Here is a 17,312-nt window from a genome sequence, read left to right as displayed (position 1 = left end):
CTTCAAGGAATACAAAAATATCTACTGAAGTTTCAGATTATCTTTATTAACTAGGAGTTATGCAATTTGATCAAAAACTGTAAGATGTGGATATCATGTATAAAATTTATTCATTTGTTTACTTACTAACTACATATGGAATTGTTAAAACATAGGCAAATGCTGTTGTATTAATAAATTAAATTTTAATATATATTTTCAGATGTCTTAAAAAACAGAATGGTATGAAAAAATTATTGAAAGCCCTGTTCATGGGGGATCCCTGGGTGGGTCAGCAGTTTGGGGACTGCCTTTGGCCCAGGGCATGAACCTGGAGTCCCGGGATGGAGTCCCACATTGGGCTCCCTGCATGGAGCCTGCTTCTCCCTCTGCCTGTGTCTCTGCCTCTTTCTCTCTGTGTCTTTCATGAATAAATGAATAAAATCTTAGAAAGAAAGAAAGAAAGAAAGAAAGAAAGAAAGAAAGAAAGAAAGAAAGAAAGAAAGAAAGAGAAAGAGAGAAAGAAAGAAAGAAAGAAAGAAAGAAAGAAAGAAAGAAAGAAAGAAAGAAAGAGAAAGAAGCCCTGTTCGTTCTTTTGAATTAAGTGTCTTTAAGGGTCTTCGGTTGAAATGTTAATTATCAATTTCTGCTTCCAGAAATTAATATCATGCTAATACTCCACAAAAACAATAAAAACAAAAAGGGAAAAGTTGAGTAATATACCAAAAACCAGAGTACAACAACCGTAGACAAGACTGCTGGGTCACAGAGGACAAACACAAAGCGGGATCAGAGAGCTCTTTACAGTACAATGAGGGGTGCTGGGTGGCTCAGTTGGTCAAGAATCCACCTTTGGCTTGGGTCATGAACCCAGGTTCCTGGGATGGAGTCCCGCATCCAACTCCCTGCTCAGTGGGGAATCGGCTCTCCTCCTCTCCCTTTGCCCCTCCCCCTTTCTCATGCCCTCTCAAATCAATAAATAAAATATTAAAAAAAAATAATAGTCACACTGAGCTGGGAGACAAACAGTTGGTGGAAGCCCACCCAAACCACCAGGGCTTAAGGGCCAAGATCCTAGAGCAAAGGGAGCACAGACATTGAGCCCAATGAGAAATGTGCTGATCACAGACGAGCAGAGGTCTTGGCAGTGCCATGGTGCTAGGGATCAAAATGAAATATAAGTCCTGCTGAAAGGGAGGGATGGGGTGCCTGGGTGCCTCATTTAGTTAAGCACTGGACTTGTATTTGGGCTAGGGTCATGATTTCAGGGTTGTGGGATCAAGCTCCTCACTCAGCGTGGTGTCTGCTTGAGACTCCCTCCCCCTCTCACCTTCCCTGCCCTGCTCACCCCCAAACTGCTAGTACTCTTTCTCAAAAAAAAAAGGGGGGGGAGGAAGGGAGGGCGGGGCACTAGAAAAGAACCTGAGTTTTCAGCTAAGCTTCCTGAAATAGCTACATCCTATGAATAAAGGCAAACTGAAAATGGACCACTCTCAGCTAAATGAAGGTTATTTGTTTCTAGCTAACTGCCAACCAAAAGTAAATAAAATCCTCTATGGATAATATCAAAACCTCTATGATTTTCACAAAGAATGTCAAGCATTCAATAAAAAATTACCAGGAATGCCAGGATCTGTGACCAAATGACTGAAAAACAGAAGAGAGTGATTCAGGTATTGGAATGATCAGACATGAACTTTAAAGTAACCAGAAATATTCTGAGACTTGGGCTTTGAGATAATTAATAGTCATCTGTCTTTTGACCTGGGTGCTCGTTATGGGTGTGTTTACTTTGAGATAATTCATCAACCTGTATATTTAAGACTGTGTACTCTCTTGGGCATATATCCTACTTTGATACAACTTTACAAAAAAAAAAAAAGACTTGTTAAATGCAGTTAAATCTGGGCTTAGAAGGAAATTCATAGTCTTAAATGCACATATTTGAAAAAGTAGGTTGAAAAACATGATGCTAGTGTCTATCTCAAAGATTCTTTAAAGAAAGAACAAAATTTAAATGATGGAAACAATGAGGATAAATGCAGAAATCAATGAAATAAAAAATGCATAATGAGAAAAATATAAAAATCTAAAAACTGGTTTCTGAATGATATCATTGATAATTGCTATAGTTAATTCTCACCTCCTGCTATTCACACCCTTGTAGAACCCTCTCTCAGGCTCACTCATAGTCAATAGGGCTGGCCTGTGTTAAGGTAAATAACAAGAGTGTGACATCCAAGGATGGATTATAAAAGACACTGCAGCTTCTACCTTCCTTTCTCTGAGATCATTCACTCTGGGTAAAACCAACTACCAAGCTGTAAGCACACTCACACCACCCTACAGAGAAATTAATGTGCTAAGTTACTGAGGTCTCCTACCAACAGTCAGTACCAACCTGCCCCCATTTTGAGTGTGCCATCTTGAAATCAGATCCTCCAGCCTCGGTCAAGCCTTTACAGGCCTGAAGCCCTGGCCAACATGTTGACTAGAACCCAACACAAAACCACTCAGCTAAAGCATTCCCAAAATCTTGGCCCACAGAAACTATATGAGGTAATCTATTTGTTTTCTATTGCTGCATAACAAATTACCACGAACACATACTGTATCACTCATTGTGGCTTTGCTTTCCTGATTAAACCCTAATTGATACAAATATTAATATAGAGGCAGATGCAGAGATAGGATGAGTTTCTGAATTGGTACTGGGCTATCTGGAATTGTTTCTCCAGTCTGATTAGAGACAGTACTGACCCCCAGTGGTAAAGGACACTGCTAGTCCATTGCTTTACTGTGCCAAAAACGTACTTAAAATATAAACTAGGTACCTATCATCAAGTAGTATAACAGGGTTAGTTGGTTTCTTCTAAGTGCTCTAGAGAGCCTCAGGAAAGAAAACAATGATGAGCTCATGGCCTTCCACCCCTACCCCCAGCTTTATTGAGATCTAACTGACACAAAACATTGTATAGATTTAAGGTGTTCAACCTGATGATTTGATACACTCATGCATTGCAAAATGATTACAATAGGTTGGTTAACACCTCTATCGATTCACAAGAGTAACTTTTTTTTTTTTTTTACCAGTATGGTGAGAACATTTAAGGTCTATTCCCATAGCAACTTTCAAATATTGTTAACTGTAGTGATCATGCATAACAGATCCCCAGAAATTACTCATCTTTACCCTCTGACTGGTTTCCCCATTTCCCTCAACTCCCAGCCCCTGGCAACCACCCACCATTCCACTTACTGTTTCTATAAGTTCCAGTTGTTTAGATTCCACGTATGAGAGAGATCATAATCATACAGTGTTTGTCTTTCTCTGTTTGCCTTACTTCACTTAGCATAATGCCCTCGAGCATACCTCTGTGTTGCCACAAAGGGTAAGATTTCCTTCTTTCTCATGGTTGAATAATATTCCATTATATCTCTGTCTATAGATCTTGGCTATCATGAATAATGCTGCAATGAGGGAATGCAGATTATCTCTTCAAGGTCCTGATTTCATTTCCTTTATACCCCAAAATGAGATTGATATATCATATGGTAGTCTTATTTTTAATTTTTTTGAGAAACCTCCATACTGTTTTCTATAGCAGCCGTATTAATTTACATTCCCACTGACAGTGCACCAGGATTTCCTTTCCTCCACATCCCTGCCAATGCTTGCTCTTATCTTTTTAATAAAAGCCATTCTAACAGGTCTGAGATGTTCTTCATTGTGGTTTTGATCTGCATTTCCCTGATGAGTAATGATATTGAGCATCTTTTTGTGTCCCTTTGGCCATTCGTACAGGTTCCCCAGCTATCTGGAAGTAGAACATCCTTAAGAAAACTATCACAAGCTGAAGTGGTGTAGAGAAGCAGCAATTACCCATTAATTTACATGGAAAACTGTTTTTAGCATTCTCAGATCCAAAAAACAACCTCTCTTGGGCTTTTCTGGTACTTAAGGACACATCCTGCTAACAGATAAACAAAATAAATCAAGATGACGCGCAGGTGCTTACAGCCCACTCAGAGCTCTGGTGGCTGGATGCAAAGATGCGGAGTGTGGTTCCTGGGAAGGCACTTGACAGCGCTACTCTTCCCACTTGCGGTGCGTGCTGCCCCTGTAAGGGCTCTCTGCAAAACCTTGATGAATGCTATTTTTAAAAAAAATTTATTTTATTTATTAGAGAGAGAACGCAGTGGAAGGAGTAGAGGAACAAGCAGACTCCGTGCAGTGCATGGAGCCCAACACAGGGTTTGATCTCAAGACCCAGAGATCATGACTTGGAGCTGAAACCATGAGTCGAAGGCTTAACTGACTGAGCCACCGAGGCACCCCAACTCTATTTTTGATTAGAAAAAACAGGTACGTATGTAGGTCTGCCATCAAAGCCAAGTAGGGTAAACTTTTGAAAAGCAAAGCATATCTGTGACTTCTTTGGGAAAATGTCTATATAGGTCCTCTACTCATTTTTAATTGGATTATTAACTATTATTGCTATTGAGTAATATTGAGTTCCTTATATATTTTGGATATTAACCCCTTATCAGATAGATGGCTTATAAATATTTTCTCTCATCTGAGATTGCCTTTTTATTTTGTTGTTTCTTTCACTGTACAGAAGCTTTTTGGTTTGATGTAGCCCCACTTGTTGATGTTGCATTTGTTATTTGTGTTTTTAGTGTCATCTCAAAGAAATCATGGCCAAGACCAGTGTCAAGGAGGTTTTACCCTATGTTTTTCTTCCAGGAGTTTTTAAAATTTCAGATCTTATGTTTAAACTCTTAATCCATTTCAAGTTAACTTTCTTTTTTAAGACTCTATTTGTCAAAAAAAAAAAAAAGACTCTATTTGTCCACCTTAGAGAGAGAAAGAGAGACAGAGTGTGAGAGAGAGAGCATGAGCAAGGAGAGGGGAGAGGGGAGAGGGAGAAGCAGGCCCCCACTGAACAGAGAGCTCAATGCGGGGTTCAATCCCAGGACCTTGAGATCATGATATGAGCTGAAGGCAGATGCTCAACCAACTGAGCCACCCAGGTGCCCCTCAAGTTAACTTCTAATGAAAGAGTTGAACAGATAGATATATTGATTACAAACTGTTAGAATAATAAAGGTATTAATAAAATGCAGACAGTACCTAGGAGGGAGAAAGTAACTCTGATTTAGGTTGGGGGATGGTAGGTAGCAAAGTTTCTAAGAGACAGTGATGTCCAAAACTTGTTCTAAAGAATAGACAGGTGGATGGGCAGTGAGTGCATTTTGGACCAAGACACGAAGGCAGGAGAGTCTGAGGATGAGAGGACACCCCCAAGACGACAAGGCCAGAGAAGGATCCCTGACAACCCGGAAGAAGGTAAGGCACAGCTAACAGAACTGGCACATGGGGTCTAAGAGAAAGGGATTCCCCCTCCCTTCCTTCTGCCTCCCAGGAGGCAAATGCCCCCAGGACGCAGGCTGGAGGATCCTGAGGAGAAGCATCTTTGCCCCTGGCTTGCCAGCCAGCCCTGTGAGTGCAGAAATGCAAGAACATTTCTTGCAATATGAGTTGTTTACTTGTTAATGAGTTAACACCACCTTGTGTACTTAATGAGTCATTCAGGCCATTCTTGGATGTTGCTGGTTTACACAAACCCCTCCTTGAATCTGGTTGGCTAGCTCAGCTCCTGGGTGTGACTGGGTGGAGGCAAGTCCTAACAGTGCTTCCTTTACCCTGTCAAGAGGTAAAATCCAAGTTACCAGGAATAGACTTGGTCTGGGAATGATGCTGAGGTGAACGTGATCTTCTGGTGACACAAAGCTGCAATCATCAAGTCGTTTTGCCCCTTTCCGGGGCTGGCTGAGCATCCAGAGGTCAGGATTGCAATGAATTTTACTATTTTGATGGGAATTTGAAACGACAGCTATTTAAAAGATTTTGCTTCGAAAAAATTTTTTTAAATTTTGAACTTGATTCATATAAGCATTTATTTCTTAATGATATCACTTCAATTAAAGCCTAGTTAATAGAATTAATATTCTTTAGGGGCTAAGACTACTTGAGAAGAAACTGTTAACCAGATTTTTTAAAGACATTCTTGGGCTTACCTATTTACTTCTCAAACTCTTACCAGTCTCTCAGGCAATTAACACACAAGCAGCCGATTGTAGTGCAATGATTTTGTTGGGTCTATGTATGATTCTGGTGAGTCCTTGGTCTCAAAAATAAGATTACTTGCCTAGTTCCTTAATTTTATTGGATAAAATGAGATTCTGAAAACCTCTCATTTAGGCTAGCAAAAAGGAATGCTGTGTTTGTAATCAAGCTAACTTTTATAAGCACCTGAGTTAAATGAACATTACCTGAAGCATCCTACACAAGAGGCACTTTAGATTTCACTGGTGCAAAGCCCTTCCTGTCATAGAGTAAAATGACTTTTCATTTTTAACTACATCCCATTCTTAAGGAAATAAAATCAGATGAGGCATTCAGCTCTTATCAGCATTGCCATCCATTCCATAGATGCTAGTTCAGGGCTTACTTCATGTCAGGCACTGGGACCAGAATGACAGACTGAGCCCTTTAAAACAATCCTACAATCTGGTGGAGAAAACAGATTTTTTTTTAATTAACAACAAATTTCAAATTATCATTGCTAGGAAGAGAAAAACACAAAGGCAGGAATCACACGAGGAAGGGGGGCACTACCTACTTTAGGATTGAAGAGAAGGATTCAATGAAGAGGGGACCTTGAAACTAAGACCAGAGGATATTGAGTCAGATCTGTCAGAACAGGAGGGAAAAAGCTGGTTCAGACTTACCGTCCTTAAAGGAGCTTGGTGGAGGGACTAAAAGACCCATACACTTGAAGCATAATTATCTAAGATCATACCCCTGATAGGCCTGAAGAGGCAACTAGATCATTATAAGAACCCTGGAAGGTTTTGGCAGGGGAGTGACATGATGTAAAATGTTATTTTGAAAAGGTCACTCTGACTTCCAGGTGGAGCACAGATGGGGCAGGAGAGAGGAACTGTAGAAATCAGGAGAGCCTCCGATCATGGCTTAAGCAAGACGCTGTGGCTTGGGGTCCCACTGATGACAGTAGGAAGAAGGTTGCACATTTGAGGCGTATTTTGAAGGTGGAGTAAACAGGCATTCTGGTGGGCAGGATGGTACAAGGAATAGGGCGTGGAAGGGAGGAGTGAAGGATGACTCTTTGATTTCCAGCTGGAATAACTGGGGAGATGTTGTAATCCTATCAAAGATGAAAAATGAGTAGAAAAACAGGCTTGCAGAAAGGCTTCAGCCCTTTAAGTGAATGCCTCATTCTCTTAGTCATTGGAGCAACTTGGATCCCCATTTGGCATTTCTTTCTAAGGGCAGGTATATAGCAGTCAACTGCTGCCCAGCCTAAACTAGACCCAGATTTTTATACAGGGAGTAGACAGCAGTAGGGGGTTCTAATGCAGAGCTGGGGGCTTATCTTGATGTTGCACGGGATAAATACAGTTTTTAGACTCAGATTATGTGTCTGCTTAGGGGATTTGGTGGGCTAGGAAAGATCATGAGAGGGAGGGTAAAGACCCCCCAAAGCTACCCCTTGGCATTGTCAGTCACTAAGAAATTAGGGAAGAGACAGTACTGTTGAACTTAAATATTCTCTAAAAACAAGACCAAGACCAAAACCAAAACCGAAAAAAAAAAAAAAAAAAAGAATTTGATGTAGATTTTCCATGTTATTTCAAACATGGGTTATCTTGCCTACAGTGTAGTTAGCTTAGGAAAAAAATAATAAAGCTGAGAGCTGAGCCAAAACCACTCTGAACGGCCTGAGGTTGTGAATTTACTTAATTTGCCCTTTCCCTGGGGAGTCATTTCTTGGCTCATTGATTTATTATTATTCTGTAAAATAGTGGTAGCCCCTGTCCTCCTCTGCCTAAAGCCAGAGTATGATCCTTCTTTGAGGCCTGAGGAGTTTATGTTTATTGGATTTTAATGACTCTGTTAATAAAGGTCATTTCTAAAAGTAATAGAAACCTAAGTGTGTGGAAACAGAATGGATAAGGCTGACTCTAGCAGGTCCTCGGTGTTGTCCTTTGGTGTATGTCTTATCCTTAAAGGATCCTTCATCAAGAAGAATCCTTCCTTTCAATCAATTCACTGATGCTATGTGCCACCACGGTTGTAAAATGTTCTTTGAAACCCGTCATGCAAACAGTGTATGTTCTCACTTATTTGGGGAATATGAATAATAGTGAAGGGGAATATAAGGGAAGGGAGAATAAATGTGTGGGAGATATCAGAAAGGGACACAGAACATAAAGACTTCTAACTCTGGGAAATGAACTAGGGGTGGTGGAAGGGGAGGAGGGCGGGGGGTGGGGGTGAATGGGTGACGGGCACGGAGGGGGACACTTGACGGGATGAGCACTGGGTGTTATTCTGTATGTTGGTAAATTGAACACCAATAAAAATTAATTTATAAAATAAAAAAAAAAAAAAAAAAAAGAAACCCGTCATGACAAACGGTGCCATGTAAACACCAGGTTTAAAATGTGTTGGATTATATTGTTAATATAATATCGGTTACAGTATAATTGTAGTTATAATTATAATACTTGTTAATACCCTATCTATAGTGCTCTCCAATATTTTTGAGAGAATTAAATAATGTGAGTTTCAGGGAAAATCTTAATTTTGAAGGTTGGATTTGAATTTTGAAATTAAAAGGGACCTAAAAAATCATTTAATGTTTTAAGTGTCTTCCAAATATTTACTAACAGTGAATGATTTAGTAAATATTTATCCCAATGGTGCTTATTGGACTGTGAAAGAAGTTCCTGGGGCGCCTGGCTGGCTCAGTCAGTAGATAATGTGAATTTGACCTCAGGGTTGTGAGTTTGAGTCCCATATTGGATGTAGAGATTACGTAAAAATAAAATCTTAAAAAAAAAAAGAACTTCCTAAGATAACTGGTGATTGTTTGGATTATCTAAAATTAAATTGATAAAAGCATTTAAGAATATAGTGAAAGGAATAAATGTACAGTTATACCCCGGGAATGGATTAATTAACAGAAATTTTCCACTTCAAAACTCAATGCGATGGGATATAAACATGTAATACATACACATAATACTTTCCTTTTCTTTTTTCTTTTAGAGAGGGAGCAGGGAGGGAGGGGTAGAAAGAGAGAACCTTAAGCAGACTACACACGCTCAGTGCCCAGTATGGAGCCCATCGCGGGGCTCCATCTCACAACCCTGAGATCATGACCTGAGCCAAAATCAAGAGTTGGATGCTTAACTGACTGAGCCACCCAGACACCCCCTGATACATTTCTTACATAGTTTTATCAAGCCTTTGTGATCTGGCTCTTACTGACTTTTCCAGACCTGTCTTTTCTACTCCTCTCTACCCTCAAGTCTTATTAGCTAAAACTTTACTAATCTACTTTGAGCCTCAAACCCACTGCTCTTCAGATCTCAGCACCTATGTACTGCAGGGTTCCCTCCGCCTGGAACCCCTTCCCTTATTCTTTGCTGGGTCATTTTGCAGGCCTCTTATTCCTTCCTCCCAGGACCCTTCTATCTGTCTCCTCTCTCCCAATCTCAGACCTGAGGGAGGTGTGGGTGGTTCTTGGACAAGTCTCTGCAGGGTTTTCCTGGGATGGCCCAAACTAACAGTCTAACAGTGTCCTACTCATCGTGCCACCCCGCTGTCTAGAGTGTGTCTGGAACACAATAGATACTATAAATGAGGGAGTGAATAAAGACCGTGAGCACTGAATTGGCTGAAATTTATACTTAACACATTTAAACAACAAATCAGAAGGAATAAAGTTGTTTCCAAAGGATATATTTCATCTCATTCTTCGTAAACAGAGAACATACACAGCTTGGCATCAGTTTGACAGGGGACAAAACTTTTAGTATTGTCTTACGCTGTTTCTTTTGACAAGTTAGATGTGATATAGAATCCTGAGAGTTATAAATGCAAATGGCAGGATAGTGTATAAATTCAGTTCAAGCAAATGATAGATAACTCACACCTTTTAAGTTTTTCATCAGCAAATGAGTTGAAAGGGGTGGGGGACAAAACCTTTAAAACCTTCTTGCTTGAAACTAATGACCTCTTAAAATGCCAGCATTTCCCCCCGAGAATGGATTTGATCTGAGTACTTCCATCTCTGAAATGGCCCAAGAAAAGATGACTTGGTTTTGAGAGTCAAACTGCATCCTTCTCTGAAGGTTTAAGGTCTTCCAAGTCTTGGGAAATACTATGGGAAATACTGTTCTTATTTTAAGAACAAAAAGAGCAATAACACATTAGCTTGGCAAAGGAAGGACCGAGCTCTCCAGCCCTAGAGGGGCTTGGGAGGCCGGGGACCCATTAACTTAGATAGAGCTCCAATTGGATCTCTTGATTCCAGACTGGCCACGTTTTGCCAAACAAGGTGGGAAACAGGAAAATAATTTTGTTTTTCGTAGTGTCCCACCTCGTAGAACCTCCAGCCATGAACCAAACAGGCTTGGACACAGCTCAGTTGTTTTTTGTTTGTTTGTTTGTTTTCCTCCTTTAAACCACAGACGGTGGAGGGGAGAGGTTGGACAGGGTCTCTCTCGCAAATGCAAGGCCCACCCTCGTGGCAGGTTCAACTGCTGACTCGTAGGAGCAGGACGGTTCTTAAAAGGAGAGAAACTGAATGAAAATATCAGTGAGGGAGACAGAACAGGAGATACCCCTAACTCTGGGAAGTGAACAACGGGTGGTGGAAGGGGAGGTGGGCGTGGGGTGGGGGTGACTGGGTGATGGGCATGAGCGGGGCACTTGGTGGGATGAGCACTGAGTGTTATGCTATATGTTGGCAAACTGAACTCCATTAAAAAAAATAAATAAAGGAAAAATACAATGAATGAATGAACTAAAAACTACCATGACCTCGACGACCTGAGCGGTGGCGACAATACCCGGTAATTCCAGGGAGGAACCGGGCGGGGGCGCTGCCGCCTCCCGTCCACACTCCGAGCTCTCGCGCCCCCCCGCCCCGCCCCGCCCCCCCCCCCGGCTCCCAGCGGACCCCCTCGGCCCCCGCGACCGACCCGACACGCGCGGCGGGAGGGAGGGGGGGGCACGGTGTTTCCGCGTTACAAGCGTTAACGCCTGCGGGCCGCGCGCGGGCACCCACCCCGGTTCCCGGGAGGCCCCGGCCCGCCCCGCCCGGCCCCCTTACTGTGGGGCTCCATGGTCAGCAGCTCCCGGGCCCCAAGGGCCGAGCCCCCGCCGCCGCCGCCCCTCCTAACGCCTCGGCTCCGCGGCTGGCGTCGCCCGGGTTGCCTTGACAACCGGGGGCGGGGGGGCGGGGCCAGGAGGACGGCGAGAGGGAGGGACCAAAAGCCGCGAGGAAACGCGGGCGAGCGCGAGGGCCCGCGCGCCTGCGGGGCCAGCGAGCGAGGGTGGCGGCCGGGTCGTCGGCTGCAGACTCTGCCCCCTGAGCCCCGCCGGGCGTTCGGGGCCTCCCCGCAGCCCTTGCGCCGCCAGCGGGGCCAGCGCCCGGGCCTTCGGGGCGGGGGCCTGCGCGGCCGCGGTCGCCGCCCGCGGGCGTCCGTCGGTCGGTCGGTCCGTGCGTCCGGCGAGCTCGGCCTGCCGGGCGGGGAAGCGCGGCCCTCCGTCCCTCCGTCCCTCCCTCCCTCCCTCCCCGGACTCGGGAGCCGCCGCTGCAGGTAAAGGCCGGCCGGGCGGCGCGGGGGGGGGGGGGGGGCGGGGGGCGGCGCACCTGTTGCGGCCGCCTGGGGGGCCCCGCCCCGCCCGCTGGCCCCGCACGACCCCGCCCCGCCCCGACCCCCGGGACAGCCGGGCGCAGGCCGCCCCGCCTCCCGGAGCCCGCGGGCCCTTCCTGGCAGCCGGGGCGGCGGCCGGGCCGGGGAGGTGCCCCCGGGAGCTCTCTCGGTCGGCGGCCCCGGGGCACCTGGGCCTCCCGAGCCCCGAACCCGCGAGCGCTGCGTGGCCCCGCGCTGCACTGTCATCCCCGGGATCCCATTTCAGGCTGCGGGCCTGGGTTGGGCCTTTCCGGGTGGATGGGGGGTGTGCGTGTGCGTGTGTTTCGTTTGCATCAAGCCTCCGCGTTTTCGGTGGAGCTGGGGAGTCCACCCACGTTATTTTGTATCGAAACTTTGCAGGGCCGTTCAACAAATGTAACATTGTCCCACACAATAGTATCCTAATGGCTCTTGAGATACCGGTGCCGGTGCCGGGTGGTGCTCTCATTTTTTTTTTTTTTAAGATTTTATTTATTTATACGTGAGAGACAGAGAGAGAGAGAGGCAGAGACACAGGCAGAGGGAGAAGCAGAGGGAGAAGCAGGCTCCATGCAGGGAGCCCGGTGCAGGACTCGATCCCAGGTCTCCAGGGTCACGCCCTGGGCCCAGGGCAGGCGCCAAACTGCTGAGCCAGCCCCCCCCCCCCCCAGGGACCCCCCCCCCCAGGTGGTGCTTTTAAGGAATCTTGGAGGACCACGGGAGACGGTGCCTGGTGGGTGGTAAACATGCAAACAGCCGACAGAGAGTCCTGGATTGAGAAAGAGGAGCCTCGAGGAGGAAAGAAAAATGGAGGAGAGAGAAGATTGGGGAGGAAAGAGCAGGCGGGTGGAAACCGCATGATTGATTCAGTGCTCATGTCTGGAGATTATGGCTCCTCCATCAGTTCTTCCTGCGGCCCCAGACAGCGCTTGGGGGAAATGGAGAGAAGAGCCCTCCTTGGGTCGTGTAAGCGATCGCTCATTCTTTGCCACCAGAGAGATTTCCAGCCCACAGATGACAGGGACACCAAGGAAAATTACTTTCCTCTTAGAAGGAGAACCGTTCAGAGGTTAATTGAACCCGAGAAGCATATATTCCGTGATGGAAACGGACATTTATTATGTTTCACCAAACTGGGCTTCCGGGCTGGGACTCTGGGGGGCCTTTTGGAGATTAATTGTCAAAGCAAGAAGGTTTATGTGTGGATATTGACACTCGGTGTGATGTATACAGAACCCACGATTCATAAGCTAGAATATTGAGGTGATAAATTCAGATCGGAAAGTAAACCCTCCATGGCATCTTAATTACCTGTTCCCGAAGCTTAGGGCCAGGGGATGCATTTTTAGACAAACGACATCTAAGATCAACAGCACTCCTCCTGTAGTACCGCGTTTTCAGACTCTAGTTTTCACATCGTTAGCAAAATCGTGAATTGGTCTTTTCATCCAAGAAACGTAGTGGTGCCCATTATTGATATCATGAAGTGACAAATTAGTGATAAAAACCTGGCCTTTGTTAACACAGGAGTAGGGTTGTATTTTCTCAAATGGTACAGGATTCGGCATTTGTATTTTAAAAAGAACAAGGAGGGATGCCTGGGTTGCTCAGTGGTTGATCCTCTATCTTTGGCTCAGGGTTGTGATCCCAGGGTCCAGGATCAAGTCCCATATCCGGCTCCTGCTTCTCCCTCTGCCTGTGTCTCTACCTCTCTCTCTCTCATTAATCAATAAAATCTTAAAAAAAAAAAGAGAGAGAGAGAGAGAGAGAAGAAGAAGAACAACAACAACATTGTAGATCTCCATGCTGAAGTAACGAGGACTGGAGAATTTGGTTGTGCAGATTTTAAGGTTGGAAAAGTGGAGATGTGTGTTGGTACTTTGTACTTGCTGTAGAAGAATGATTTTATCGGTAGCTATGAACTTGACATTGAGGAAGTCTTGCACTGAAATATTTCAGGCAGTAGGTAATGGCAACTGTGAAAAGCAACATTTGATTTTAGGGGATTGTGTGTTGATGGAACAAATGACTGAGGGGTGGAAGGGGGGAGGAAAGGGTACTAAAATGTTTAAGGACAACAGTTTCTCTTTCCCCCTCCAGCAGCTGGCCCTGTGTACTTGTACTTGTCTGTTGCTTGAGTGAGAAGAGGGTCAGAGAAATTGCTTTAGATAAACAGATACACTTTATTTTTAGAGGAACTATCCTAAGGTCACAAAGTTGCTAATGGGGTAGGGGTTGAGAAGAAGAATGGCAAAGGTCTTGATGTTGCCCCTTGTGGGGATTTCCCACCATGCGTTTTCTATTTCTTTCCATTGGCAGGTTCAGGATGTTATTGGCGGTCAGGTAAAAAAACAAAAGTCCTGACTTTTGAAGAAGTTTCCAAGCTCATCAAATTAGAATAGTTAAATTATTTACTTTGCTGATACTTAACTAAATGTAGCAAACCAGAACACTATCACCAGGGAATAAGGTAGCAATGAAGAGACAGATGTAGCCTTTCTTTTTCTTACTTAAATCTCTTAGCTACATCAGAAGTCAAGGTAAAAATAATTGTGGTAGAAAGCTATCATTATTTAATGAAGTGGGATGACTTTAAAAAAAAATTAAGACAAGCAAATGACTGCACTGTTTCCTAGCCTTACTATTATAAGTCAGAGGAAGTTTTCCTTTTCGTTACTGGACTTCTGTTTGCTTTTTGTTTTGCCAGAGTGAGAGGGTACTTTTTTCTCGTTTTCTCTGCTACTTTCTGAAACTTATAAGAAATTCAGTCAAGGTAGAAAACACATTTCCATTTCTAACTTGTTTCCTCTTTGTCGTCTGGATCTGTATTGGTCTGCACTCAAATTGTTGGAGTAGAGGAATGCTCTTTCAGCGTTTTACTCATTCTTCGTATAATTGGGCTGCAGGACCATGCTGCTGCCCCCGCATCTGGAAAGTCTTCCAGGATTAGGTTGATGCCCACAAAATGCACTTCTACTGGAGCACTACCCAGTTTGGCACCTAGCCCTGTACTCTGCTTTCTTGTAGAGTTTTCTTCCATTTTATGTGCATGGATGGGTCTGTGCCTCTGATTAAATTAAATATTTTAGGATCCAAGTCCAGTACTCCTTTTAGCTCATAGTGGGTTTTCAGTAGGATAATAATAGAAAGAGGACAAGCCCTTAGTCACAGATGATTGCCTTAATTTCTAGCTATGCCACTTTGGAAACCCAAGAGCTATTATTTCCTCATTGGTAACTGAGAATAATAAGATCTTCAATGATTGTCCAACAGTCAAGTTGTGAAAATCAAAATCTATTAAATGTGATTATAGATATAAGTGAAAGTATCTAGTATATTGGAAAGAACTTCTTAAATGTAAATAGTTGTTATTGCCGGCATACAGCAAACACTTATTGAGCATCCATAATGTATTAGGCACTTCTTGGAGGTTGCTCTTCATACAGGGAATAGGAAATGACCAGATGGAGTGTGTGAGGGCTTCGCGGGCAAAGGCACGGGGCACGAGAGTACAGCTCTGAGCAGAAGTTCCATTGTGGCTGGAGCGGAGGGAACTTCTTAAAAGAGCATAGAAGGAAGTGAAGCTGAGAGGCAGATATGCATTAAATCAGAAAGAACCAAAGGAGTGAGATTCGTATCTCGAAGGTAATGAGAAGGATTTGGGTCAGTGACGTGATCGGTTCTCCTTTTGAAAGGGATCACTGGCAGCATGTGAATGACGAATTGGTGGAGAGCCAAAACTAGAGGCAGAAAAACCAGACTGGAGATTTTGTAGTAATTCCATGAAGAAATGAAAAAAATAAGTGTGGTGGTTGGGAGGGCAGTGAACAGGAATGAGGGGCCTCTGAGAGGGTCCAAGCAGCAGGTCTTGGTGTTGTAGGTAGGGAGGAGGAGGGAGAAGCCAGGGATGCCGCCCAGGTGATGGGGGAACAGTTGTGTTAGTTATCAAAATCTAGAACACAAGAGAAGGAAAGAAGTCTTTTTCTTCTTGGGAAGCATGAGAAATGCATACATGATGAATGCAGTTCATTTGAAATGCCTGTCTAAATTGGGATTTCCCTTAAGTAATGGTTGGATGTGTGGGTCAGGAACTAAAGAAAGAAGACTGAGACGAAGGTAGAAATTTAGATTAAGCATTCAGACATTGGAGTTAAAATATGAATGATTTTCTCCAGGGAGATTATGTGGAATGAGAAGAGAGTCAAGCAGCAGGTCAAGGCTAGGACCCCGAGGGTACACAGTTATTTGTCACAAGGAGTTGGGTGGGGTGGATGAACCCAGGGAGACTAATAAGAAGAGGCGAAAAAAATAAGCCCCAAATCTGGAAAGACTGGGATACCTGGGTGACTCAGGGGTTGAGCGTCTGCCTTCAGCTCAAGGCGTGATCCCAGGGTCCTGAGATCGAGTCCCACATCAGGCTCCCCACATGGATGCTGCTTCTCCCTCTGCCTGTGTTGCTGCCTCTCTGTGTGTGTCTCTCATGAATAAATCAAATTTTTTTTTAAAATCTGGAAAGATTAATAAAGCAGAATCCCTGCTTTTGAGGGGTTCGTGCATTGGCATTCCCTAAAATTAAATTTTCTTCCACTTGCCATAGAATGTGCAACATAGTTTATCAATCTATTATTGTGTTATTAAAGTTACTGCAAAATGATCAGGAGATCTTTCTGTATATAAGTCTACAAAAATTTAAATTACCAGTGGAAAATAGGATTCTTAAATTAATTGTGCAGGATTGGTTATTTTAGCTATATTTAATATGAACCAAATTGAGTTAAAAGTGGATTTTTTTTTTAATTTGAGGGTTTTTTAAAAGCCAGCTAATTTAATTTGCCAGCTAATTAAATCAAAACAAAGTCACTTGTTAGAAGTCTGGAGATAAGATTTAAAAAAAAAAAGATTTATTTATTTATTCATGAAAGACACAGAGAGAGACAGACACAGGCAGAGGGAGAAGCAGGCTCCCTGCAGGGAGCTCATTGCGGGACTCCATCCCTGGACCCCAGGATCATGCCATGAGCCCAAGGCATATGCTCAACCACTGAGCCACCCAGGCATCCCAGATTTTTTTTTTTTTTTTTTTTTTTTTTTTTTTAGTGAATTCTGAACTTTTATCTTGTTCAAGAAAGGTTTTAAGTAGATACTAGAAGCCAAATAGAATGTGCTTTGGGGAGCTCTGAGCCAATTAAAAGCAAGCAATAGGGTAACCTTCTAAAAATCCTAGTAATCACAAGCCCATTGTTTCAATTAGAGTATAACATGCCTTGGAGATAAAGTTTACATATTAAATATTTGACTGTAATGCCGCATGGGTGATCACAACCATGTTTTTCAAAAATTTTCAATGTTTTTCTTTCCATAAGAGAGCTACATTTGTTTTGTTCTGTAGTATTTCTTCCAGACCACTCTGCCTGACATCTCACATAGCATCAAGTATTCCTTCAGCCCACAGCTCAACATGAGCCCTTGTTCTTTTATGCAGTCAGGAAGCAGTATGGTACAGTGTAGTTAGGCATATACTGTACACTTAACTAGGGTTAAGCTGAGATCAGACC

The 17,312-nt window shown here is 43.8% G+C and overlaps 2 protein-coding genes across 3 annotated transcripts in view; one reads left to right on the top strand and one right to left on the bottom strand.

The window, feature by feature from the left end:
* Positions 1 to 11,268, bottom strand: part of FANK1 (fibronectin type III and ankyrin repeat domains 1) — a 97,820-nt gene extending 86,552 nt beyond the window's left edge. Inside the window, exon 1 of the mRNA XM_055345942.1 lies at positions 11,193 to 11,268. Within this exon, the coding sequence (XP_055201917.1) occupies positions 11,193 to 11,205 (13 nt within the window). The 5' untranslated portion in view covers positions 11,206 to 11,268. The remainder of the gene's footprint in view (positions 1 to 11,192) is intronic.
* The window catches only part of DHX32 (DEAH-box helicase 32 (putative)), a 57,577-nt gene continuing 45,994 nt past the window's right edge, over positions 5,730 to 17,312 (top strand). Inside the window, exon 1 of one of the 2 annotated variants that reach the window (XM_055345940.1) lies at positions 5,730 to 5,829. The gene's annotated coding sequence lies outside the window, so the exon portion shown is untranslated. Of the gene's footprint in view, positions 5,830 to 11,375; positions 11,683 to 17,312 lie in introns of those variants that run through there. The other variant, XM_055345939.1, reaches the window with a different exon arrangement.

The sequence above is a fragment of the Nyctereutes procyonoides genome, unplaced genomic scaffold, assembly GCF_905146905.1.
Source record: "Nyctereutes procyonoides isolate TBG_1078 unplaced genomic scaffold, NYPRO_anot_genome, whole genome shotgun sequence".
Lineage (NCBI taxonomy): Eukaryota > Metazoa > Chordata > Mammalia > Carnivora > Canidae > Nyctereutes > Nyctereutes procyonoides.
This window is presented reverse-complemented; position numbering and strand designations above follow the sequence as displayed.